Here is a 26671-nt window from a genome sequence, read left to right on the forward strand (position 1 = left end):
TTACTAAATTTTAACCATCCTGTCACTTCTCTGATAGTTTAAATTCTAAGACCATTAGTATATTAGATCTATATGGCAACATACTTTATACAAAGTATAGGCCTACAGTGTTGTTATATAAGTTAAGTTGATAGGTGGGCATTTAATGTGTTATCTGCCACATAGCAGGCGGACTTTTGGGTTCTGCTTATCTGTACAAGCACCGCGGTGGAGTGAGGGGTGGCGGGATGTTATGCAGGAGAGTCACAGCGAGACGGAGACACCTGATTGGCTGGTGCGCAGGGCGGAAGTGCGTCTGCTGTCCCAGCTGTGGCGAAAACAAAACAAGACGAGCTGCGACTGGTGAGTGCTCAAACCCAAAGGACCGTCTGCCTCTATGTACAAAACATGTAAATAACTGTGGAGACTCGTAGCTATATGACACGTTTGTCTTTTTAAAACGCTGCTAAACTGTGTGTGTTCGCTGATAGTTAACTGGAGGAAGATGTGAGGCTGTTCAGGCTGTCCTTGTGCTGAGCTCACGTGTAGGATGTTGTTATGTAACAACCTGCACACAGCGTACAGACAGCTTAGCCTGCCTCTGCTAGTGTATTGCTGCAGTGGTGTTGTAATGCTTCCCCGTCGCTTTTTAAGCTAGTTCTGAATATGTGTGGTTAATCATCTACAATTGAATACTGTCAGATAGCAATGAGTCTGTGAGTATTTCCTATAAAAGATGTACATTGACACTTCTGAGTTTAAAGATAACCACCACAGCATGAGATGATAGCAGGAAGCATTAAAACCAATAGATAGTCTTAATCAATGGCAGGATATATGTGTTGCAGGAGCCTCTTGTTAGATGATGTTATATTAGTGCTCAACAATAATACAGAGAAAAGCCCACCGTGGAAGAAACAGGTAACACAGCGGAACATAATGTAAGGCATAAAGATGAAGAAGTAATGGGTGAGGTGGGTTTGGTTTAAAGTAGATCATTTAATTTAAAACCACTCTAGAAAAAGGTTTCCTGTTATAACTATATGCTAATACTGACGTAGTTACACTTGAAGGAAGGTCTATTCTGCTCACACATTTTTATTTGATATAATTAAAAATATAACCCTTCTTTACATGACTTAAGCTTATTCTGTTGCATCTTGTGTCTTTGTTTTCCAGCACCATGATGGATGAGCTGGTGCAGGACCTGGTCTCAGCTCTGGAGCAGACCTCAGAGCAGAGGAAGCTGGGGGAGCTGTGGGAGGAAATGGTCCTCAGTCCACTGCAGCAGCGCCGGCAGATCCGCCGTCGCAGAGGCCGCAAGCGCGACCGTGGATCCTCCCTGTATCCGGTGCAGCACAGACGATGTTGGATGGAGGCCTCAGAGTCCAGCTTGGACGAGATGAGAGCATACAGGGAGAACACGTCCTCAACCATCGCTGCCTCAGTCGCCAACTGCAGCGACTCCGACGACGTGACCTCAACCAGCCGATGGCGCTCTGTCATGAGAGGCCCGATCAGGACTAGGCAGCCCTCCTGGCCTGAGTCTGACTCCTTCACTGAGAATAATCCAGCAAGGCAACTCAGGAGACGGAGGAAGGTCAAACGTATGACCTCAGACATCACTGTTACGTTGCAGCAGAAGTTGAAGGTCTCGGGCGTGGATAGGAGGCGGAGACGCAGGCCGTCTAGGATGCAGCAACTGTCGGTATCCAGGAAGAGGTCTGGTGGTTGGGTGGGAGCAGACCGACACGCTGAGGGAGCCAGGCGGATGGGAAACAAGTGCTGGAAGAGAAAGATGGCCAAGGAGCACCGAGAGGCTGCAGATGAGAACATGTCTGAAGGGTAATTTTTATTTAAGAAAGGATATTTCTATTTTCCTCCTGTTTTTTGTTGTTTTAATGTTGGAAAACTAACTCTTCCTTCATTATAATGTTATTACACCTTACACGTCCTTATTGGGTATCTGTTTAGGGCTCTATAGAAAATATTAGATAAATTATTTGCAATCAAACACTTCATTTATTGAACAGTATTCAAAAAGCCAAACGTTAACCCTGCCTTTGTTTAAAGAGTCAGGATTAAAACCATGCTGGAGAAGGAGCTCAAAACTCTTAAAGCCCTTTTTACCCTTTAAATGGAAAGTTACCAAGGCAGTTAAACCCATAACATAAAAGTCACGGGCATAACTACCATCAGACAGAAGCAATTAAACAAGGCGACATTTAAGATGATCTATACTGCCTGTCTTCATAGAGCCACTTGTCAATATTCAGCCCGTCCTCAACGAAACCAGTATCACAATCATACCAGTCCACTTTAAAGTATTGAGTTGACATTAAAAATGAATGATAGAGTCTCTTCATCCTCATCTCCTATAGCTGAAATGATCACCAGGGAGGGATCTTTGATAGTTATGCCTCCGGGCATCTGCCAGCTCATTATTTCCTTCTGAGAAATATTGTCGCAAATAAATAAGTGACTTGGTGTGCTATTGATTTGTTTTGAAATGAATTCCTGTCTTGGGCTGGGTAATTAAAGCTGGGCCTGTCCCAGCGTCCCAGAGTGCACCCTCTCTTGTGCATTTTATTTAGCAAAACTAAATGTGGCAGCAGAGAGGGAGATTATATGATTACAGTGAGGCAAAGATTAAGAAACACTGTGGAATCACAAAGAGGAAATGTGGCCGGTCTTGTCCTAATGTGATCATTCTGGCTATTATAAGCTGTCTGCTTGCACAGTTGTTTACTATGAAGAGCTACAACTAAGTATTATTTTCTATAGCCCCTTTCACACATGCACTGCACTCCCACATTTTGCAGGTGGGCTGCATGCTTAGACGCAAATAGCCAAATCTCCCCCTTTACTTTATGCAGACGTTTTCCTGCCGGCCTCCTGGTAAAATGTCTGCAAGAAGTCAGAGTGAGCCGATGTGAACGCAGCATGAAATAGTCAGGAATATTCACCGCAAGCAAGTGGGCGGGGTGATGATGTTTATGATATGCCACTGGTGCAAAACCAGAAAAGCGACACATCACAGAATGATTAAAAACATCCGAATGAGGAAGAAAGATCATTTACAAGACGACAATAGCAAATCGGAGAGATGAAGAGATTCTGGAAGCTTCTGGCTGTTAGGGCTGCTGCTGCTGCTGAAACTGTTAGCAAGTTGAGGGGACGTCAAGTCCTGCCAAATGACTGTATATATAGATAGACAAGGCGTCTCCATCTGCTCTCATTGTACGAAACTGATGCCGAAACACCCGCTGTGATAAGCGCTGCCATCTTGCGATAGTGATGTTATTTGGAGCCAGAGCTGCGCAGTAGAGATCGGCGGGTGGAGCCGCCGTAGCCACTTCCGCTAACCAAAACACACATGCTTAAGTTACCAGAAAAAACGGCAAAGATCCCGCACATCAGCGTGTTTAACAGCAGAACAGCTTGTTTGTGTTGGTCTGAAGCAGACGTTCACAGATATAGAAGCTTCAATGACTGTTGTGATTGTTTCAGTTACGTTTCCACTCGCTGTTCCTGCTCTACTTTGCTAATCAGGAACAGATCGGCTGCAGGAGCCGTATTTGTCAGCAGAGCTGTCAATCATCCTTTTTACAGCATCAAATAACTAATTAAAAATAAACTTGTCAGAAAAATGAACACTTGGACGTAAATTAGCATGATAAGAACTAACTATAATGACAGAAACCATGTTTGAGAAACATTTCTTTGGCATGTATTTTGATTTTATAGTTTGACTCATGTCCCATCTGTTAACATGGAGGAGGCGGGCTTTATGACCTATACTGCAGCCAGTCAGCAGGGGGCGCTCGAAATGTTTTGGCTTCACTTTTAGGGAGCTGTCATGTCGTCCATCTTTTTATACAGTCTATGGTCCTGCCTAATGAAGAAACCCCGTTCGCTGTGAGGGGCAACTCTCGAAAAATTTCAGTAGCAGACTGTCTTGAAATTTCCTGGAAATAGTCAGGAGTACATGTGTGAAGATTGCTTATGTTAATTAATTCGATGATTATTGTCTTAATTAAGTGATTATAATTTAGTTTTTGGAAAAAACTAGAAATACTGAAAACGCCCAACCTAATTTCCCTGCACTAAAGTTAACTTTAGTGCAGTTAAACACACATAAAAACCCAAAGATATTAATTATACAGGCCAAGGCAAATTTATTTGTGTCGCAACTTTGTGTAGTAATAGTGCTTTAAAAAAGATGTGAGGAGGCTACAATGTTGAGTTCAAAGTCACTCTAATAGCTGCGTAAATGCTAACCTCTGCATTTTAACATTCTCACAATAACACTGCAAACATTCTGCTACTAAGCAGATGTAATATTTACCATGATCACCATCTTATTGCAGAGTTTTCGCGTGAAAACATTTGCTTATTACCACTCATTTAGTAGAATTAGACTGATGGCAATGCCATCTGTAATTCAGGTATGAACTAAAGTATTTATTTATTGAAACTTTACCCTGATGATGGCGCTAGATGTTAGTTAAGGTGTCATCAACATAACTCATCATGAGTGGAACATTAATGGTTCCTCAGGATCGCAATCAAACAGTTGTTGATACATTTAACTTAAAAAACACAAAATCAACCTCATGGTGGTGCTGGAGGAAAGTCAGAAGTTAATAGAAACTTTCAGCAGAAAAAAAGACAAACAATTAAGAAATGTTAGAACAGTCAGATTATATTTTGTCAATGTACTTATAAACCTATTTAATAATTGTTTCAGGTCTCCTACATGAGAAGAATAATAGGAGTGGTCATTGTATTTTTTTTCACCATGGTCTAGATGTGTAATAGACAGATAAATATATATATAGTGGGCAGTGCAACATTCAGTATCATAGTCCTTTAAGTTGTCTTGCCGTGCTCTGGCACAATGTATTTCCTTTGAGAAGAAGACATTCGAGATAAGCGGCAATGGGACAGACAGAAGGCTTTACATCTTCTGGTTTAATTTGTGCTGACCTCCCTCGCCCCTAAACGGTACTTGTTTTCTTACTTTATGGAAAAATCAATAGCCGTTCTGACAGAAAACAGCTCCGGAGAAGAAATAAATGGGAACACCATGGCACGCTGTCAATCATTTCTCACTTACACAACGCCAACGCTCTTGATTGCTGCTCAGTAGACTGCCACAGAGTACCGAGGGCTGAACAATCTAATGGTTAACCGTGGCAGAGGCAAAGGATATGAACGAATGGCAGCAGTGACGAGGCGCTGACAGTCGTACAACAGTGTGTACGGTCCATTTGATGTTGGCCACTGTTGAAGCATGTCTTTTGAAGCACTCTGATTTCTTTGGCCTTCATTCATTCTATTAACCTTTTTCATACGGAGTGTCTGCTCTCCTAACACAAGCCTCTCCTCAAGGTCACTCCTCTCACGGAGCCGAGCTTTGCCTTCAGCCACCCAAGTGCGAGGGGAGCAGATGTTGGCAGCTCCAGTTGGGCTCCACATCCTTGATTAGACCTGGCCCAGCCTGCTGGCAGTGAGGCCACCTGGCACCCCGGCTGGCCCGGCAAGCAGGCCTCACCTGTGGGGTAGACGCCGTCCCGGGCTCAGCCTCCGTCTCCAGCTGTGTGCTGCTACTGGTGACTCCAGCCTTGCCACCAGAACAAACAAAGCCAGCATGCGTGCTTTTCTCACACTCGGCTTCATCTCGCTGTATTTTGAAAACTCTATGCGGAGTTTTGGGGGAAGCAGAGCAGCATTTTCTGAAGTTAATTTTCATAAATCTCTGAGACTAATCCAATTACTGCAGCTCAGGGATGCTGGGATAACCTTATAATCAGACGCCCATGGAAGAGGGCATGGATTTGGGTTGGGGCGGCTTGTTTGAAGAGCCCACAGATCCATTGTTATCAGCGCTTTGCCCCCCTCCGTCTCTGCCTCTTCTTTATTCCTCTGCAGAATGAGCCCCGGCTCAATAAATGGCGGCTAGCCTGTAATCTCTGTGCAAACTGGTCTGCCTCTCCCAGGAGCTGAGGATTATATCCTAATGATTAGTGCTCATCTGGATACTGTGTTTTCCTTCACCTCTCTGGCTTGTATAGAGACAATAGAGCCATGTGGGGAGTTCAGCTCGAAAATGCTGGAATGCAGTTTTTGTTTTTGCCCTTGGCTTTGTTTCACCATGGACATATGCTTCTTTATCTAATTAAGACTTATTTGTTTTTGCAGCACTAATCCACAAAAGAATATCTTATTGTCGAGTGCTGTTTCGCGCCTCAGTCAAAGACCAAGTTTGCCCAAAATGTTTGTCAACTTTCCTCGCCAAAGGTCACTGCAGAAGAAAGCAGAGGTGTTTCTTTTGGTCCCAAGAAAAATGGTGGTCTCAATAATTCATGGCATTAATTAGGCAGTACTTAATGGAAACGGTCTCACATCGGCCCTGTGCTGCTCCAAGCGACATCACATTACACCTTTAATACGGATAAATTCTTAATGACGGTCTCTAATTAATTGTTAATACCTGTGATTCTTTTCTCAAACTTTGCAGAAAGAAGCAAACATATTTTGAAACTTCATCCGGCTGCAGGTTCATTAACACCTGTTCCTAATGTGTATGAAGGCTGTGGGTAGAAGCATGCAACTAGAATGACAGTTTTTATAGGGTGTAATGTCGGGGTGTTTTTGGCTTCAGTGGCCTGTTGATGTGTCCAGAGGTGGGATACAGCTGAGCAGAGGCCCGGGGAATCAGACTGCAGAGGGGGCTGAAGGGTTGGGATGTCAGGGGTGGGGGTGGGGGGGCAGTTCAGGACGGCTTGGCCAGGCCAGACATCTTCCAGATTCCCCGGAGAGGCCGGCTCCCTCTCACATCTGCTTCTTCCGGACGATGCAGGACCATCTGGCCAGGAAGACGCGCAGGCTGGACGGACGTTTCTCTGATGCTGCCGTCACTTGCAGGCCTCTGCAATATGGCAAAGCACCGTATCAGCGCATATCTGACCCCTCCAGCTCTCTCCTATGAGCAAGGTCATCGCTGATAAACAGGAAGCAGAGTGCAAGGCAATCAGGAGCATCAGGATCCCCCTCTGTCGTAAAGATGTTTGAATGGAATTAAGCTTTACTTAAATGTTAGTGGTGAACTTATGATTACTGCACTTTATACTGTATATGGGAATGACTCAAAGTTAACCAATCAAGGACCCAATATCAATCTGTGCAATGATGCAGAGTATCCTTTGAGCTCACTGGTGTTCAGAATAGGACTTAAAAGAACAGATAAAATATTCAGAAAGATATTTATTAAGGAGGAAATTCAGCTCTTCTCACCTACACCCCTCTCTGACCCCTCCCTCCTCCTCCTCCTCCTCCTCCGAATGACCTTGGAGTGTCTAGAGGTCCTGTTTCAAGGTGGCCGAGGTGTGAGAAAGGCACAGAAACCCCGGGTGGTCTGGGGTAGCAGAGGGGGCACAGAGGGTGTGGAGGCAGCGTAACAGGGGTTGCCTGGGGGTTGCCGGCGTCGGAGCAGTCGAGGCGGCGAGCAGAGGCAGCCCACACAGCAGATGTTGGCCAGTTGCGTGGAAGCGGCACGTCTGCGGGTCGCTCCGCGTGTGGGGCACACCCAGAGGGAGGGGCGGGCGGGCAGGGGGGAATGTGTTTCGCTCTGCTGTCATCCTCCACAACGCAGGCCAGATTAGATTGGAGCTGACAGCGGAGGATATTCAATTAGATTGTGCATGTCACTCAGTGGCTTCGATCAGAGCCTCCCCTCATGCCTTTGTGTTTGCCATCGCGACGAGGGAGAACACGGCACGCTCTGTCTTTTTGTGTCATTTCCATTTATGTCGACCTCTAGATCCGGACTTCTTCATTATTTTTATTATTGAATGTTACATGTTAAACATTGACATTACAGGGGCATGTAAATTTAACATTCACATTGTTCACTTCTCAGATGCTGTAACATTGTCTGACCTAAAGATCCCACCGGTTTGATATGACAAATCAGAACAGAGCTCTTCTCCCTCGAATGTCATTCAGATTAAAGGAACAGGTCAGTTAGATCATTCACATGTCGTATTTCTGTTCATTTCTTTGCAGTGAAACCAGCAGCACCTGCAGCAGTGACCCCGGCCTGTTCACCAATGATGAGGGAAGACAAGGTATTAAAGCACCGGTCATGTTAACACACTGGGAACTCTTTACTCTACACTTTCATGTAGTTAAAACTGCAGGAGAAACTTGATCTGATTTAGAGTATGTGGAGCCCACGTATGGACCTTTCTGATAGTGGACAGAAAAAAGACACATTTGGACGACACCCTGCCCGACTCTGAGGAAACGCTACAGAGGGAGGTTTCCATACAATGGGCTGGTAGCTGGGCACCCAGGCGACTCTAATAAGACGTTGTCATGTCGTGTTAATGAGCGCTGAAGCCTTTGCTAATCTCATTAGCTGTGGTGGGGCCAGGCGGCCTCTGATTTAACAGTTGTCACTACACCTTGACTGTGAGAGGCATGGTTCCTGCATGTTCTGTGCTGACTGACAGGTCTGATGAGAGCCCGCTGTCTGGGGACGGGACTGGTGTCGCCTGGTTGAACGGTAGCGTGTAGTCGGAGGAGCAGTCGTTATTGGTGCTCTCGCGTGTCAGTCGAAGCTTCAATTAAGTTTGTCGGATCGACAAACGTACAGCAGCTTTAATTCTAACTAATTATAGGAACCTGCTAAAAACACTAAATTATGTTAAAAAAAAAAATCGCTCATGCCAATTTTTTTAATCAAAAACCATGAATTAGGACAAGGTTGGAGCTAAAGTGATACGCAAGCGTTTTAGTTTTATATGGGACAAAGTGTCTCTCACTGCTTTGGTAAGCTGCTATGTGTGTGGTGGGTCTGCGAACTAATGTGGAGCTTAGAGTGGGTACTATAGCACAGTTTTTAAACTTGAGAAACCTTATTTTGCTAAAATGTTTTCTAAGTTTTTCAAGTAGAAACACGCTGGCTGCAGCAGTGACATGCTAACCAACGCAATATTCTCCCTGTCGTAGGCGATGACGAGCAGAGCGACTGGTTCTTCGAGGGGGACTGTGGAGTCGGGACGGGTGTGAGCGGCCTGCTGCCCAGCTGGGACTCAGACAACCAGCTTTCCCTTGAGGACAACCGTCCCTCACCCACCTTCCTGCAAACTGCACGGCTCTCTCACAGAGGTACTGCATTTGTTATTTTGTATTGTACAGACTTTTTTTTTTTATTCTGTAGAGTAGGCTGCTGTAATAACCGTCTCTCTGGTTTTCCCTGAAGGAAAAGCAGCCAGATGTTTGTCCAGGAAAAGAGAGCAATTTGCATCTGTCCTCCAATCAGTGCATTGCTTCCAGTATACACCAAAACAATGAATTAGCATGTTACAATCTGAATGACCTTCTCCACTATATACTGTATATTTGACTCAGCTTGATCTCTTACGTTGAATGGCGCTGTTTTTTTTTTTTTATTAACCATGATTGTTATTTTCTGCTCATTTTGCCTTTTGCAGGGTATCGGTATCAGTCACGTCTGAAACGAGTGCCCGGCTCTGCTGCGTGCTGCATCAGGAAGGACAGAAGGCAGCTTCACAGCAAGGTTAAAGCAAACAGACTTCTTCTTCCTCCACAGTAGAAAACAGTTTTTATGGTGTTTGATCCTGACTGTGCGTCTTTGGTTTGTGTTTTATAGGGCAGCAGCGTGCCAGTGTTTGTTCAGAGACTCAGACACATTTCCCAGGATCCTTACCAGAGAGAGTAAGATACACTGGATTAAACTCCTTAAAAAGCTCTGGTGTTATTTCGTCCGCGTGTTTTCATCAGTAATTACACCTTTATTATCTCCTTTTAGCTTTTGGCTGCCTTCTGTTGGAAAACGAGACAGAAGCCAGGTATGTTACACATTTATTCAAAGCTTTATTATATTTTTTATTCACAGTTTGTCTGAATTTAATGGAAAAATCTAAATGTTCTTGATACTTTCAATTTCCAGTTGAACCCTTTGTGTCCTATTGACATGGTGTCAGAGAGCTCCCGTCTCAGATGTTCCTCCTCAGTCTGCAGAAACAGGTAGTTGATGTTAGCTAAACAAAGCAGCCTCTCAAGGGCCTATTGGAGACACCATTCAGTCTGTTCGATCAAAGCTCAATATATTGATGGATCAGTCTGTGGATGTTAACTCGAGTGATTTCTGTTTAGAGTATGATTGTGTGTGTGGGAGGATACACTCGGTGGGTTGTGCAGGAAGGGGGCGTACCTAAATGTGTGTTTGATTGAGTTTACAGGTTAACTGTATTGCCCTGTGTGCAGAAAAAATTAGTGATTTCAACTCAGGTTGTAAAACTAGAATGTTCTAACCTTGCAGGAGCACAGATTTGAATATGTGTGCATCCTATCCTGTTTAATTGACATGGCTTTTATTCCTAGTTCTTTGGAACGTAGGTGTAAAAGTAATAATAACTGCAAAATGAACAGTTTTTTCTACAAATTTGTGTTGTCTTTTAGAAAAGTAATTAGTTTTAATTTGTTAAAGGAGCAGTTCACCCTAGGAAAATCCACTGTCAAAGCTGGTGTTCTCTGTAATCGATAGAAGAAATAATATTTGAAATTGGCGCCATAACTGTGGAGAAAGTTGTCCAAATAGCTTGTGGATTCACCAGTCCTACAACACCCAGCGTGCATTGCGCCCCTCCCTCTGAAAGGAACGGCCCAGCGAGAGATGCTGGAGTGAAATACTACCGTCTCGTTGCAGGCAATGGCTCAGAGCGGTACAGAATCCAAAATACGACGAGAATATACGGTGGATTGTTTAAAAAATCTTCAGGTCTGCAGTCTACGTTCTGATGATTTTGAACGAGACATGACATCGGAGGTGGGCGTCCTAGATTGAGGAAGTGTAGTTTAGCGAGATCCCTGGCCTCCGCCAGATGGCGCATTTTACGTAGTCTGGCGGAGGTTTTCCAGGATAGCGTCCTCCAAAGGCACAGAGACAAATTGAATTTATTTTCCTACCATAATGGCGTTAGCTACCCATAATAGCATGATAGAACTGAGGTTGAAAATCGGTGAAATGGCCCTTTAAGTAATACTATATTTAGGTGGTAAAACACAGTGTTTTTACAGTGTTAATGTCGATCCAGAAGTTTGAGCTGATCTCACAACAGACTTCTGCACTTAAATGCAGTAATTCAGTAGTTTTCAAGGTCAGCGTTCCCAAACAGAGAAATACTTTGTGTTGACATAGTTGTAATGCAGATTCAAACCCCTGCATTTCTGGGACTCCACAAAAACATTCAAAAAGGGTTTATCCCAAAGATGTTTGTCAAAGCGTCACATGGCTCCCAGTCATCCCTGGATCTGTTGGATCTGCGTGGGGGACTGTTGAGAAGCCGCTCGGCCCCCTCGGCCTCGAGACTGTGGGACTCCTCGTTGTATTGTTTCCACTCTGCCTATTTATGGTGCATTCTTAATTTTGTTTCACACACGCTCTTCTTCCCGCCTCTCTCTTGGGTTGTTTCACAGAGAGCTCCAGCGCTCCTTGATGAGGGGCAAAAACACGACTGCTATGAAAAGCCCCCGACTTCTTAGGGCTTTCTTTTCTAAACTGGCCCCCTTTCTTCTCCACCTGAAAGGTTCCTTCAGATTCCAGTTTGAGGCATTGTGAATACTAATTTCTCTCTATTAAAAAGCCCTCATATCCCTGCCATGCTCTCATTTGAATGGCGGACTCAGGGGAGACCTCTTAATTCCTTTATAGTGGGATTCAAGACCCTTCACTTCAAAAAGTATAAATCATACTCCCAAATGAACGAGGGAGAGAGGGGGGATTGACGAGCGGGGCTTCTGATGTGTCCCGTCGGACGGCACGAGCTGAATCTTTCTCCCCAAGCTGCTCAAATCCACTCTCCAGTGAGACGCCGGCTCCGTCCTCGCGACCCAGCTCTGCTCACATGGCACCCATATACTCCCTTAACTCCCTCGCATGCAAACACAACAGCACAATATTAAGTTAGCATGATATAATCGCTCATGCCAGCTCTTAACAAACTTTAAAACGTCCACTCCTGATTCCACTTCACTATATTTTCATTTCTTCTGAACGTCCTCCCCGCGTGATCGATTTCTGCTGAGCTCCCATACATCTGACTTTTCTTTGTTTCCAAACACCCTTGATAGAAAAGTGTTTTCTCTGCGGGCCGAGTGTGAGCATTAATCTTGCGCCGCGGCCGGCTTGAAATGATACTGTATTAATAAAAGCTGTCATCTCCTGTTGACGGCTACAATCACAGATTTGATGCTAAGTGATAAAGGCTGCATGAGGTTGCATGCTGTTTATCCTCGTATCACCGCGTGAACGGGCGCCATGCTTTGTGGGATTTGGCTGTAATGCTCGGGGGGGGCGGCGGCCGCGTTAAAATGCATAACTGCCTCCCACCTGAGCCGGGCAGCGGCAGCTTTTATCTATTGACTTATTTATTCCTAAATGACACTTGCGCTGTGAGATAAATCATAGTCTTACGCCACTCCCTTCCCAGGTTTCATTTTAATTGTGAGATCTCGGTGTCAGCAGTTAGTATATTGGTGTGAGTGGCCTATTGATTATTGATTTGGAGCTATTGATTATGTTCCCAGGAGACCCTAATCCTTTCTGATTCATTTGAATACCTCTATTAATCTTGAGATCCTGCTCACACCTGAAGCGCCGTGTACCCTAATGAAAATAGATGGCCGTTTTGTAGCCGCAGCTCCTCACTCCTCTTTTGATTTATTATTTTTAATTGATATATTTGCTTTTGGATGTGGGCGCCAAAATTACAATTGACCCTGTGTCAGTGCTGTTTTACTCTGCACCCTCAGGGAGCGCCTGCATTTAAACGTGTCTCACATGACCTGAAAAAATCCATCTTGGAGACTTTTTCCTCTGTGTCCTTGTGTCTTTGATAGAATAATGTTGTTGTTGTTGGCCGTCTTCATTACATATGAGCTGTTTTTTCATTGCTCATTGCCTCTAAGTCAATCTTTGTTTTCTCATCACACTTTCTGTATATTTAGGGACAAAACAACTGGCCAACATCTGCCACGCTGCTAAAACTGATGAAGTAACAGATGTTAAATAATAAAAACAGTGTTGTGCGTTTTTAACAACTTGTCTCAGTTTTACACAACGCCACGTAACATGCTTATAAAAAGCCTTTGGGTTCTGTTCGGAGATGAATGGTGCTGTTTTGCCTTGCTTAATGAGCCAGCTGATGGTATTCTCATGTTTGATTAGCATTGTGCTGAGCGTCTCAGCGGGCTCCCGGCGGCCCCCGCAGCGGCTCTGCCTCTCGGCTCTGAGCGGCAGGGGGAGGGCCCTCGCCTCCCTCCAGGCTGCAGGGGCCCCGGAGCAGCCCAGCCTCGGTGTAATGAGGGAAGAGATGGAGGGATGGACCTCCACACATTAAGACCAAATGCATCAGGGTATTACTTTTAATACCGCGGGCGTGCCTCGTGAAATAATGCGACGTTTAAACGCGGATCGATTTTGGAATTAAAAAGTTAGTTTGCAAAGATTTACTGTGGGGAGTTCAATGCCTGAGCTCTTTATCAGGGGCGCAAATGGCTGGTTATGTGCTGTCCGACAGAGGTACGATTGAGGGATCGATAGGCGCGTGATTTACTAACTGGAGTACAGGTAATCAATAAGTATAAAAGTAAATGAAATATGCATTACTGGGATTTTATTAGAGAGGGGTAGCAGGGAGAGAATAACGGTCAGGCCATTTATTTTTATATCTATTGATTATACAACATAGAGACTTCGCTCAAAGCGTGCCCTGCACAGCTCTCGACACCCGGCGCCTGCACAGCCGTCATGTGATTTATGGGTGCTGAGGTCACAGAACGCGTTGCCTGTTAAAAGGCTGCCCTGACGGGGCCTTATTGTAGCATGTGCCTTTTAGAGCTGTGAGCTTTATGTAGCCTGCAGTCCAGGATGAGCCGCGCTGGTTAACAAGGAGCTCTCTTCTGTGTGAACCTCTGTTGCTCTGCAGGCTGTCATAAAGTCACTTTAACAGGTTTATTGGCATTTTAAACAGCACGCCATATTGTGCTTTAAATATTCTCGGAGATAACAACACATGCAAGATTCTCACTTAATCCTGTCATCATATCTTGTTGTCGCTCCCTCCCACACCGTCTTATCCGTCTTTTTCTCCTCCCGTGCTCAAACATACACCACAACATCAGCTGCTCCCACCCCCCCCCTCCTCCACAGCGATGGGACGGACCTTGACCTTAACTTTACATCTCTGCAGTCGGGGCTATTAAGCTGGTGGGGGGGCTTTTTCCTATTTCAGGGCTCCTGACATATGACACAGGAGGCAGAGAGCAGGTGTAATTTGTTTACTTGAACCCTGCAATGACTCAGCCGCACAGACCCCGGCACCCCTCCTCATCCGATATGCTCTCCGGTGAAAATCTGTGTTAATGAAGAAAAATTAAGACGTTAGAGAATATGCAGCGTACAGAGGCTGAATGTGAGCAAATATGCAGCGCTTGTGTTTATCGACTAAACTCCATGTTATGTGTAAATTGCAGGTGGGAGCAGCCCGATCATATTATGAGTAACATTGCCTCTCTTTCTCTCTGTCGATCTCTCCGTGTCCAGGCAGAGTAACACCACTTGGGGACTGTTAGGCACAGGAGACACCAGGAGGAGGATGGAAACAGAAGCTGCGCCCATCACAACATCAGGTACACTGATGAAGCTCTGACCTCCTCACCTCTCACTTCATTTTTAACATCACCATGATTATAAGGGGGGGATTTTATTGTTACATACAAGCAAAAAGCAAATCCAGGTCATGTCAAAGACAGAGCTGAAGGTTTCACTTACATGCTAGCAGCATGGTTCTGCGGTCGGCAATGTTGGTCAGTCATTCCACCATTTTTTGTCCGGACTGAAATATGTAGAATTATGTTGTCGACATTTTGTAGCGACAGTCCTAATAATTAGGAACACCACTCACTCTTCCTCCAACACCACTATGTGCTTCATTATTTGTGAATTCTAGTGAAATAACTCAAAATAACTCACAATTCAGTACATGTGTTTACCCCATTTAAATAAATGTATCATTTTGGTGAATATTTTTTTCCATCACCATCAGGTCAAAATTTAAAATCGTCCAAAACTATTGTCTAAACTTTATTACATAAGGCTGAGCTGCACTTTGCAAATGTTAGCATTCTAACATGCTTCACCAGTACTCCTCAAACTCTGTGGCGCAGAGCCAGAGGTGCATGCTGTTTTTAATGTGGAGACAAACACAAACAAAATACTAACCTGTATCATTTGTCTATTTCTAAGTGGCAGGGACATCATTTCCCTCATAAAGGAAAGCATGACGAAAATATTAGAAAGACTGGGCTGACTAAAATGTAGAACATTGTCAACATTAGGAGCCTGTGTCCACTGGCAGCGCCAAAACCAATGCAGTTCAGTGTTTTCGGCGCTCAGCGTCCTCAGTGCAAAAACGTCCTCGACATGAGCTGTGTTTTTTCCTGCACTCGCAGCGCTCTCAGTTGAAAATAGTTAACCTTTTGGAACCCCGCCGCGCTCATCACTGTCACACCTCCCTCACCGACCAATAAAATTCAAAAAGGGGAGGGACTTATGATATCAACTTTGTCAACAACAATGGCGGAGGAGAAGCTAATCCTTTTGTTTTTTTCGAGGGTACAATTTCCAGGTGTAGAGCTGCTGCTAAGGCCAGGGCACAATTCATTTCCATTGTTTGTTTTCTTGTAAAATTTCCTTGAAAAAAAGCAAATATATAAATAAATAGTTAGACAGAGCAATTTAACGCACACTTAACGTTACTACCAAGGGAAGCCGAAGTGCCGCCAGTTGTGGGCGCTGCCAGCGCACACAACGGCGTTAGCGGACGCAGGCCCTTATACGAGCTTCAAATGAGAATGCAGGCTCCCTCGTTAAGCACCGAGCAGCAGCCGTTGTGTCTGTTTGGACCGGTGGAGCTGCCTTTTTTCATTAGCCTCACGGCTCGGGGGCCTTGTGTCTTCACTGGATTGAAATCTGAATTGGTTTGTCCACCTCTTCCTCTGCTTCCCCTCTCCGCGCTCCGGCTTGTGTTTGTCATTTAAATAACAAATGCTGGTGGTTCCCTGATTTAGTGAGGGGTGCAGGCCTCTGATGTATATTAATATCGCCGCACAGTGCACTGCACCGGGGTCCATCATTCATTTGGATAAAAGAGGTGGAATTTAAAAACAGCCAATGCTTTACTTGGATACAGATTGCATCCATTTATTGCTCTGAGTGATGGAACGGCCGGTGACTCTGTCCTTCACCTCCCCAGCGCTCAGCCACTTCCCATAAAAGTAAAAAAGGGATCACCCCTGGCCCTTAAGGACCCCTCATATTCAACATGCGGAACGAGGGGCATCCCTCAGTTCGTCGACAGTTAACAGACCCACAGCCTGCTGTTAAAGGTGTAAAAGGGGGAAATATATGGCTTCAAGTCTTTAAAAAACTTTGTAACCGATTCTTTCTTCTCTGGCGGTGAAAAGGGGGCGGTTATAACTACAGGTTATTGAAGTAAGTCTTTTCTAATGTGTTTTTTAAACTAAAGAATCTGTCTATTTTTTGTGCTTTAAAAATATAATGTTTTGCAAAATTGCATAGAATGAGATTTCCTGATCTGACCCCCCCACCCCCACCCAAAGCCCTGTGCAGAGTGTTTTCCTGCCTCTTGAGTCTAGTGCCCCCTGTCCACCATGATTTATCATGCATCCCATGTCGTCCAATGTCAGTTTCTGCAGCTGCAACTGCTCTGTATAAATCTTTACGTTGGCAGGCTGCTGCACCACGTCTCTCCTCAGTAATCTCACCACCGCCAGGAGATGCACATTCACTCTGACAACCTCTCACACTCTCTGTGTACAAATTCTGCTTTGTTGCCACTGTGGCAGAAATGTGCACAGAGACACAATCAGATTCGGTGATTTGTTGAGTTGTGTTGTTTTCTGGTAAACATCTTGTTTGCATGGAAAGATTTAGCAGAAAGAAGCCGCGCGGCTCCCCAGCGTCGCTCTTAGTGAACACGACAGCCCAGTCTTTGTTTGAGTTGGCCAGAGGAAGTGGATTGTTGTATGTGTTAGCGGTTGATTTGAAACTCTGTAATCAGGAGTGAAAATAGTCTGCGGCTGGAGGTGCCTCGCAGGGCTCCGCTGGGAATTACTGAGGCGGTACCCAGCTGTTGCTTTGTCTTCTTTCTTTACCCTTTTAGCACTTCCGCGGCAGTGCTGAAGCTGGCTGTGAAAAAAACCCCAGAAAACTTATCAAGCCAGGTATCTGTTTGGATTAGATGACCGCTCCATTTCTCAGCCTTAAATTGGCCATTTTCTACTTTTCTCACCAACATCAATCCAACAATCCAACGAGTCCTTACGAGATGTCCAACAAAAGATGCCAGTTTTCAGTAACATCTTAAGAAATACAGATTGAAATAGTCACTAGAGCCAGTTATAGTTGATGAAAATGAAAACATTCTACACACAACATAATTTTCAGAGTTATTTGTAAGGCAGAGATGAATCAGTGAGTGTAAAGTTCCTGATGGATTTTAATAGCCTTGGCTGGTCTCTCACACAGACTAATTAATTATTGCAATCTTACTCCTCCCCTGCTGTCGCTGATAATGCCCTTCATCTTTATCTCTATAACGGGATGATGGCAATAAACCAAAACTTGAACTTATCCACAGTGCTGTATTTCTGCAAGAGTTAGAGTTCGCCGTTAATAGACAGTTTGATTGACCTCGTCAGGCTGTCGGCGCGTTATCTCTGTGTATCGCACAGAGCCACATGCCGGTGCCCATGCGGAGCCCGGCCCCTCGGTCAGCTCGGCCGCCTCTCCTCTCCCCTCCGTCTTCATGTGTCTCCTTGCCCGAGCGAGACGGCTGCTTGACAGATCACCTGCGTCGGAGGCCCGCCGTGTTCCTGCCCGGCGGTCCGGCCCCCTCTCATTAATGCCCAGGCTGGTGCGAGGGGCCGTATGGCAGCACAAGACAAATAACGCTACCACTCAGCCATCACTTCTGCTGACAGAAATGCAGCCCACCGCACTATTTCGCCCTCTCCGGCTCCACTCCGCACCCTGCTCGCGTCCTTCAAAGAAACCCCCCCCCCACCCCCCCACCCTCAAACCCCCACCCATCTCCTCCGTTTCCACCTGCACCTGCCTGCGCTGCTCCACCAAACTTTCCTGGTGGTTTGTGCTGTTTCCTGAGGCTGAGCTTCACACTGAAACCCCACACAGGTTGACGTAGTGTCACCATGAAACCTGCTGCCTTTGTAAGCACTCTAATTGTTTTCCGTTCGCTTTCTTGTTTGTGGAGACAGATTTGTTTTAAGCTCGGCTCAGTCTGTCAGGTGCTTGACTCGTTTGTGTGCTCACCGGGAGGTCTGATTTGAATGTCCTATTTCTTCAGTGTGTGAGAGAGAGGGAGAGAGAGGGAGGGAGGGAGAGCGAGCAGGAGAGAGAAACACAAAGGCTAATCATTAAAGAGCTATTCAGCCCTGTTCATTTAAGTGTGGGAATCAGCAGGCCCATTACTGTCAATGTGTAATTAGCTGATTAATAAACAGGGGGAAGGGGAGTGCTCCAGGAAGGCCTGTAATGATTGTTTTTAGAGAGCATCACATGAGAGCTTATTAAGATGGTGAGATGGTTCCATTCAGCCGCCCATTATCACCCACAATAAATGCGTGTACTGTAATTCTCCCATTGACAGAAACCTTTGCGTTGTAATGCCTTTATTGACCTTGATGTAAAACAAATTGAGTGTAGGTGTAGTGACCATCTTTTATTTAAGCATTTGATGAACATTTATCAGTTTAAACTACAGTGTGATGTACACACTGACGCACAAAGATACTGTACATGTGATGAGTCGTGGTGTGAAAATGCTTCATGATATTTATTGGAAGATAACTAAATATGCTAAATCAAGTATTATTGACTATATTGTAGTTTTACATATAAAACATGCGTATCTTATAGAATAAAATGCAGATTAAACTATTGGTGCTACACCTTTTGGCTGATTCGGCCTCTTGTTGTGTTTCAGATATCTGAATTGTTCGCAGCTCCACCAAAGAACCCTCTCTAAACATCTCTGATGGTTTATTTTAATAAACAGTTTGAGGCCCAAAGAGGTTGAATGATACAATATATTTTACAATATCTCCCACTGTAGGTTTGAAACCAATAAACTAAATTACTTAAAGTTGTATGGGAAGTTGTCCCTAGCGACACCTTATGGCGATAAAGGATAATTCCGGGGGCACACTTCCCGGATATCCAGACCTCTACGGTTGGCTCCCTTTGTTACGGTTGTAACTCTTGATTTTCCTCGCTGACGGTCGCTTTGCCTTCATCTGAGCGCCGAATTTGTTTCTTTTTCTTTGGATTTTCACTTATTTCTGAAGTTGTATCTGTTGTCATCGATCTTTTCTTTGTTTGTTCAGCCATAGTAGATTACTGTTTACTCGCAACACTTGCAGAGAGCGGAAAAGCAGCCGCTTAGCTCCGCCTACCCTCTCTGGCAGACCAACTAACTGTCACTAACTGGGTGCCGCTTGGTCGCCATCGACACCCAGTCTATAATACTGCAAATGCAAAGGCTTTCATCAGTGGGCCATAGGCTCAATCACCATTGTGGTACCTCATTCAGCGATAGATAGTGACTTAACAGACATTTTTTGAATGAAAATCTTCGAGATTATACCTTTAAAAGTACTTCAAACTACCATGTTCACCTTCTTAAATAGGAACATCTACTTAAGCATTGAAGAATCAGTTTTAACCATCAAATAACATCATTTATGATAAATATATCAGACACATGGGCCAGTTTTTCTGCAGAAAATGTGCTTTTATTTATTTATTTAAAGATTATTTTTTTGGCTTCTGCCTTTTTATATAGGACAGCTGAAGAGAGACAGGACATTTGGGGAGGAGAGAGAGAGAGGGCTGACATGCACCAAATGATCGGCAGACGGGGAGTCGAGCCTGCGATCAGTGCGACAAGTACTGTAGCTTCTGTATGTGGGGCGGCTGCTCTACCAACTGAGCTAAACCAGCGCTCCAGTACTTTTATTTATAATACTCGCATTAAGCATCCTTTAATGATAAAATAATCTATACATTACCTATTTTGACTAAATTATTTACTTGTAATGCAGCACATTAAAATTGTTGTAGAAAATATTTGGGTCCTTCTTCCACCATACGATAAACTGAACGTGAGAAACTTTAACACAGGCCCAGCGATCAGTCAGACTATTTCTCTTTCCTTAACCTACACATTCTTGATTTGTGCTTTATAACTTTACTTAAGTATCTGTCCTCTTGATCAGAGTGTAAAAGTGTGTATAAACAGCTTATCCTGACTGTGACCTTGACCCGGGATAGACGCTTGTATCCGCTCAGCCCTGTGCATGTTAACACACCCACAAACCAAACGTTCCCAGCCGTTTCTGTGTATCTGTCAAAAATGAAAACCCCTGAATTTTGATCCAAGCCTTCGACTATGTTTAACCCGAGTGTTTGGGCTGAACCTCAGCAACGGTTAGTCATCGTTCCCTCAAGAAATATTAATCAATTATCTTGCCCGCCGGATCAGTTTGGGGAAGAAGTCATCTGGAAAGAGGCACAAGCAGATATAATGGGAAGGAGCAAAAGCACATGCCAGTGAACGCTGTAATGCCTAATCCTTTGAGACAGCCCAGAGCCACAATGTCACTTCTAGTTCCCTCGTCCTCTGCTCTGGGTCTGCTTCCTGAATGTCTTGTGTGACCGCCGCTAACTTTTTCTTTTTTTTTTGGGTCGAGATCAGGAAAGATTTATTTATCAAGCATGTTAGGGAGCGCAATTGTTTTAGAGTCCTTCTGTCTGCTGCAAAAATTGGCCTGGCTTCTCTCTCAGATATTTCCCTTCACTCTCAGAGACGAAAAGCTTTAAAGGCGAGCGAGATCAGGAGAAAGAGGATGTTTAAAAAGGAAAAAGTCAGTGAGATGTGAACGCGTGATGAATGGAGGTAAAAAACATACAGCTTCTTACACAGCATAGGCGTAGTGGGGGGAAGTTAAGCCATAGGAGCAGCACAGATTGGCCTTTTAATAACCATGTCCACAAGTCATATGGGGCCAAATTGGATTTGGCTCACTTGACCAAAACCTCATTAATATTTAACCTATTAGACCAGGATTGCTTCAAAGTTTTATTTTAATATACCTAAAACAGCGAGCGATCCATGAGTCTGGGACTAAATTTGATTTTTATTTGAGAGGCCGTCCACTGAAACACTCGAGGAAAATGTGATTTATCTCAGTGTGTTTTACTGTTTGTTGTCAGTGTTGTGTTACACGCTCAGAATATGATATGTGCTTCTTTTTTCCTCTGCAGCTAGAAACCCATTTCATAAGGATCACCAGAGAGAAGAGGCACAGGGAGCCAGCAACACCTCCACTCTAAATGCCATGGGACCAAGTGCAGCAGGTTCACAGACCTGTGCTTCTGCCCAGCCGGAGAGTTTACCTTTCCTCCAGGGGAGGACCGTGATCGAGGCTGGACCAGCACACCTAAGTCTGGAACCGAGTGCTAAAGGAGAAGCTACTGTGCCAGAGAAAGAAAAGGCTGCGAAAACACAAAGCACATCATCACTCCTCAAATCAGCATGTGACTGCTAGATCCAGTCTTTCCAGGTAGTATATTAAGCATGACAAATGTTAATGCAATCAAGCCTCGTTAACCCTCTGCCATCTCCTCGAGGAAGCTTCAAGATGCTCCTTCGTTCTACGCCAGACTCCACGGCTCCTCCTGTTTCCACACACGCAGTCTCCGGGCCACCTGCCACCACACGATCCAGCAATTATGTCCACTCTAGTCGCACAGCGTTTGTCAGTGGGAACACTGGGAGGAGAGTCAGGTAAAGCTTTGGCAGCCAAGAGGGCTGAGTTTGCTCTGCGTTAAGCAGCACGTAGCTAGCTCCGAGACACAGGAGAGCATCAGAATGTTTAGCTACCACATGCTGCTGCAGAGTTCAGAGAGGCGACCACCGATAGAGAGCCACACAAAGTACAGGCCTCCTATTAGCATGGATTTAAAAAGCTACAGTTTGTACAAAGGTGCTCATTAGCACAACACACAGGGAGTGTAGTCGCGGTCCTCGGAGGCCTGCCTCTGTTCTCCTCAGCTTACCTTCCATATTCAAATTTTCCCAAATGTATTTAAGTTCAAGGCCGGCGGAAAATCTGTTTGAAAGGACTGGGTTTTTTTTTCTGCAGTGCTGGATTAGTTGCTTTTAGGGCTGTGCAGAAAGGAGTCGGAGGAGCTGCTGGAGACAGGAGAGGAGAGTCCTACGCTGTCTTTTCACCTACCCTTGGGGTATACATTTCCCCGGCTCCTGCCCCATCAGATGCATTAAAAGATCAATGGCAGCATACAGTGAGATCAAACAGTACAGTCCTCGCCAAGCTGGTAAACAAGCTGTATTTTCAGAAAAATGCATTTTTATATAGGAGTCAAGTGAAAAGGGTTCAGTTTGACCTGGTGGAAACTGTTGTAAAAACACAAGCGTGTACTTCTGCACATAATCAAATCATCTCTGCTGCCGTTAAAGTATTTTACAGTGACAGCAGAGTGTTTGTTTAAAAGTTTCCAGTCTTAAAAAAAAATCCCATATCTGAAATCTTCCGCGCACCACAATGCACAGATATGCACTTTCTATAATGAACATAAGATACCTTTTTAGTGAAACCAACCGCAGTATCTCCAGCTGCACGCCGCATGTCTTTTCAGACACTTTAAAGCCCTGTTTAAGAGAAGAATCGCATTTAGTAGAATGAGATTTGCCAATTAACGTGAGTTATGCGTCTGCAATAATCCGTCTGAGAAGGCTTTATGTGATCATGTTGGCCAGGGATGACATTTATAAATGCTGTGTGTGCACACTCGTCTAAATGGATGCCTCACGCAAGACATCCTGCCACAGGAATCAGTCAAAGTGTTGAGGAAGAGAGCTCCTCCTCCCCTCCTCCGCTAACTCTTGTGTGCATTGCTCGAGCGAGACCAGGCAGTCCGGCATCGCTGTAGGCCCCTCTCATGCCAGGAAACACACCTGATTGATAGGAATATCACAGGCTGAGCTTTGTAATTAGAAAAAAGGAGCTCTTGATAAATATATTGGCGACTTCTTGGAGACATATGCCCCTTGATGCTGACAAGTATTGACTGTGTGGTGTTTTAAGAAGCGCTTCTTGCTGTTGCCTTATCCGTCAGTCTGTGTTTCGGTGCCAAGGCTTTGACAGGGGAGGAAGACGCATCAGTTCCATTCGTAGCACGAGCAGGGAAACACCTCGCCTGCCTCTTTGGTAATTAGCAGCCACCGTAATCACATCACAGACAGACTGTATGCCCCCAAAATGAATTCCCAATGGCCAGGAAGTGGGGGGACCGCTTCCGCACAGCCAGTCAATCGCCCTGTTACAGTTAAGGAATCCAGCGGCTTGGTACCACTCATATTTCATCCCAGGTAAAGATTACCTGTCAGGCCCATGGGAGATGTATTGATCTGTTTTCCTTTTTCCGCCAGCAATCACCTGACAAAGGCACCTAGGAGGCGAGTGAATGAGTGATGCCTGGTCCGTCTGCTCCAGCGTAGTGGCTTCTAGTGTCCACTGATGGGTGTAGAAGTGATGAGGAAGAGGAGAGATAATGCAGTCATAAACTCTGTTTGAACCTCCTCTGTATGCATGCAGGGCAGCCCCCTTGGTCCCCCCCGGGTCACAGGTCAGTGGGGAATTTGCTTCTTTTTTTTGGCTCCTTTCTTGTCTCTGGCGTTTGTTCTTGCTGTGTAGACTGTAGTGGCGGTAGAAACACATGCAAAAGAGGCTCTCTGGTTCCTGCTGACAAATGCATGTTGCGAGTCACCGTAGTTCAACTCACTTTGGGTTTCAAAAGGGTTCCAGTTTGATCTGTGCTCCCTCCTCACAATGAAACCTCGTGTGGTCAGGGTTTCCGGTGACTGTCAGGTGGCGACGCTGCACCAGGAAGGATCAAAACATTTAACATCATCTTGTGTTTTTTGGCAGCTAAAGGTGTTTATATATTTGCCTTGTTCAAATCTATAAATACATGCTAAAAGTAATGATGTGTTTGCCTTCTTTAATTGAATGTCAGAGTCGATTTAATCCATTAAGCCATGCATTTAAAGTGATTGCACTGTTTAAAATATGTCATATTTATGATGTGATGCATAATTATAGCTCCATTAATTGAGGATTTAGGTCTGAGGACATTAAATTAAACTTGGTGATAGATAGTAGAAAAGATATGTCTCTAATTTTTTAACTGTAGTAGTTTTTAATTTCATTTACAAGGATTTAAATATATCTCCCTGTTATCAGGGCTTTTAGGCAGCTATCAACATTTGATACGTACTACAAATAGCGTCTTATCTTACAGGCTGTTATCTTCATATTTAATAGCAGTGGAGGCATGCCTAATTGCTTTGCAAATGATCTAAAGAGGATTACTCCTCCCTTAGAAAGCCTGCACGATGTCACTAGATGTTAGAGAGACATTACAATGGTAAAATTCAATCAGACCTGCAGTGCAGTGTTTATGAAGTCTTGTCAAAATACGTGTCAGCATGAGGTGGATACTCTGCTTCTCAATAAACTCTGTGTGATTTTGGGCTGTTATGGATTTTAAAAAATGTTTCAAGAAGTTGTAATTCTAATGTGTCTTAAAATGTGCATATATTTTAAAATGATGTAACAGGATTTTTTTTAATGATGTAATGTTTTGCCTTCATGTCAGGTGATGTAATTATCCTTTCTCTGTCATGAGTATTTATATAAAAAACTGCAGTATGTATTTATTTGAAGTGCTGATTTTTTTGTGTGCAATAAATGATCGATCATTATTGTATAAGTTGTGTTTGTGAAGATGTGTTTAAAGATCCAGGTTAAATTGTATGTGCATATTTTTCTTCTATTCTATTAAAGTATTAGATTTTAGAGAAACAGGAAACACTGAGACAGACAAACACGGTAATCACATGTATCAAACATGTTTCCAGTTGGTCAATCAATTTATTGACAAAATTAATCATAAGAAATAATAATTGATCAATCGGAGGACTAAGCGAAAATATTTTATAGTTGTATAAATAAAAATCTATTCATATATATTTAATTTACATAACGCGTGACGCGCGTGATGAACGTTGAACTTAACTGCTTGGTTGATTTGATTGTTTGGTTCCTATCGTTACTAGTTTGTCACTCTAACAGTTTCTAGGCTAGCAGTTACTACAAGTTCCGAATCAGTTCATGAAAATACGATATATTCGTGCTAACCAGCTGATTGTGGACAGCTTTACTAGTGTTATGATAAGAACTGAGGGCCAGAGGACGACGTCAATGCAACTTCACGCATGGCTAATTCCAACAATGAGGATGCTAGATGCTGACACGGTGAAGACCAAATGCCAAACATTGAGAATACTGAAGACGACAAAGAAGAGGACAGTGAGACTGAGCTGCATTCATACTGTAAGTGAGCGTCGTAAGCTGAAAGTAAGCTAATTCTGTTATGTGCTGTGTGCCCCAGGCTGACACTAGCTACAGCTAGCAGGCAGCCGCTAACTAGCTACTGTTGTGTGTAACTTTTTCAGTAGAAACATTAGATGAATCTTCTTTACCGTAAAGTGTTGAACCCAGTGATAGTCTTTTTGCTTACAGCTGAAGTGTTTTGTAAATCCACAGATGCTTTCTGTGGTCAATATGACTTTTAATCGTGATTGAGCTTGTTGTAAACTTTTTGTCTGCACACGTTTATTCAGTAGTAATGCACAGAATTAAATGTGCTTGCGTTGTATATTTAATAACGTGCATTTCAATTTATATACTTTATCCTTGTTGTTTTATAGTAATATTATTTTTTATTTTTATGTTTTGTAAATAATCAGCACCTGCTAGAAAAAAACACAAGCCCTCTCAAGGCTCCCGAATCATCATTCCCTGCTGCTGCTACTGCCTGGCTAGCTAAAATGAAATCAAAATATACTAAAAGTTTCAAAAAGGGTGCATGCTCTTGTCAAATAGACGCTTGCTGAAGAGCACTGCTGTACCCGCCAATAAGGAAATATATCGCTAAATGAAAACCTTCTCCAAACTACCACTGAAGTTCCCCCTCTCTCTTTTGGGCCTGTCGCCCTCTGCTAATGTTATCCCTGTGTTTGCACAAAGTAAAAGTTTATACTTGTGTCCACAGTGAACATATAGCTGTTTCCATGATAGTTTTATTTTCTTGATTTTGTTGTCCCCTATAAATCGCTGAGCTCACAATATGCCGTATGTGTACCAATACAGAGCCGTTGTACAGTTAAAAACATAGCCCCAAAGTAAAAGGCTGTCTGAGGTCAAGTTGGAGCTATGAAAATACTTAAAAATACAGTGTTTATAAAGTTATATAATGTTTATTTTTTGGGTGGGACAGTTTTCCTTAAGTGGCTTAAGTGGCTTGCTCCAACCCCCTCCCACAGTCCGTGTTGGTACTGGGGCCAGCGTCTCCAAACAGCTGAGTTACCACTAATCATGAAGTACAGCTGAGGCTGATGGGAATGTCATT

The 26671-nt window shown here is 44.1% G+C and overlaps 1 protein-coding gene across 1 annotated transcript; it reads left to right on the forward strand.

The window, feature by feature from the left end:
- The first annotated feature begins 318 nt into the window (after window positions 1-318).
- Window positions 319-24951, forward strand: LOC138591805 (G patch domain-containing protein 2-like). Its single transcript, XM_069662497.1, has 10 exons — window positions 319-342; window positions 1159-1824; window positions 8050-8111; window positions 8998-9156; window positions 9483-9568; window positions 9662-9726; window positions 9821-9860; window positions 9962-10038; window positions 14618-14703; window positions 21440-24951. The coding sequence occupies exons 2-10, from the start codon at window positions 1163-1165 to the stop codon at window positions 21721-21723; spliced, it is 1521 nt and encodes a 506-aa protein (XP_069518598.1). The 5' UTR covers window positions 319-342; window positions 1159-1162; the 3' UTR covers window positions 21724-24951.
- Window positions 24952-26671: the final 1720 nt, after the last annotated feature.

This window comes from Semicossyphus pulcher, unplaced genomic scaffold (genome assembly GCF_022749685.1).
Source record: "Semicossyphus pulcher isolate SPU_LCO1_2020_fin unplaced genomic scaffold, fSemPul1.0.p SCAF_14, whole genome shotgun sequence".
In the NCBI taxonomy this organism is placed as follows: domain Eukaryota; kingdom Metazoa; phylum Chordata; class Actinopteri; order Labriformes; family Labridae; genus Semicossyphus; species Semicossyphus pulcher.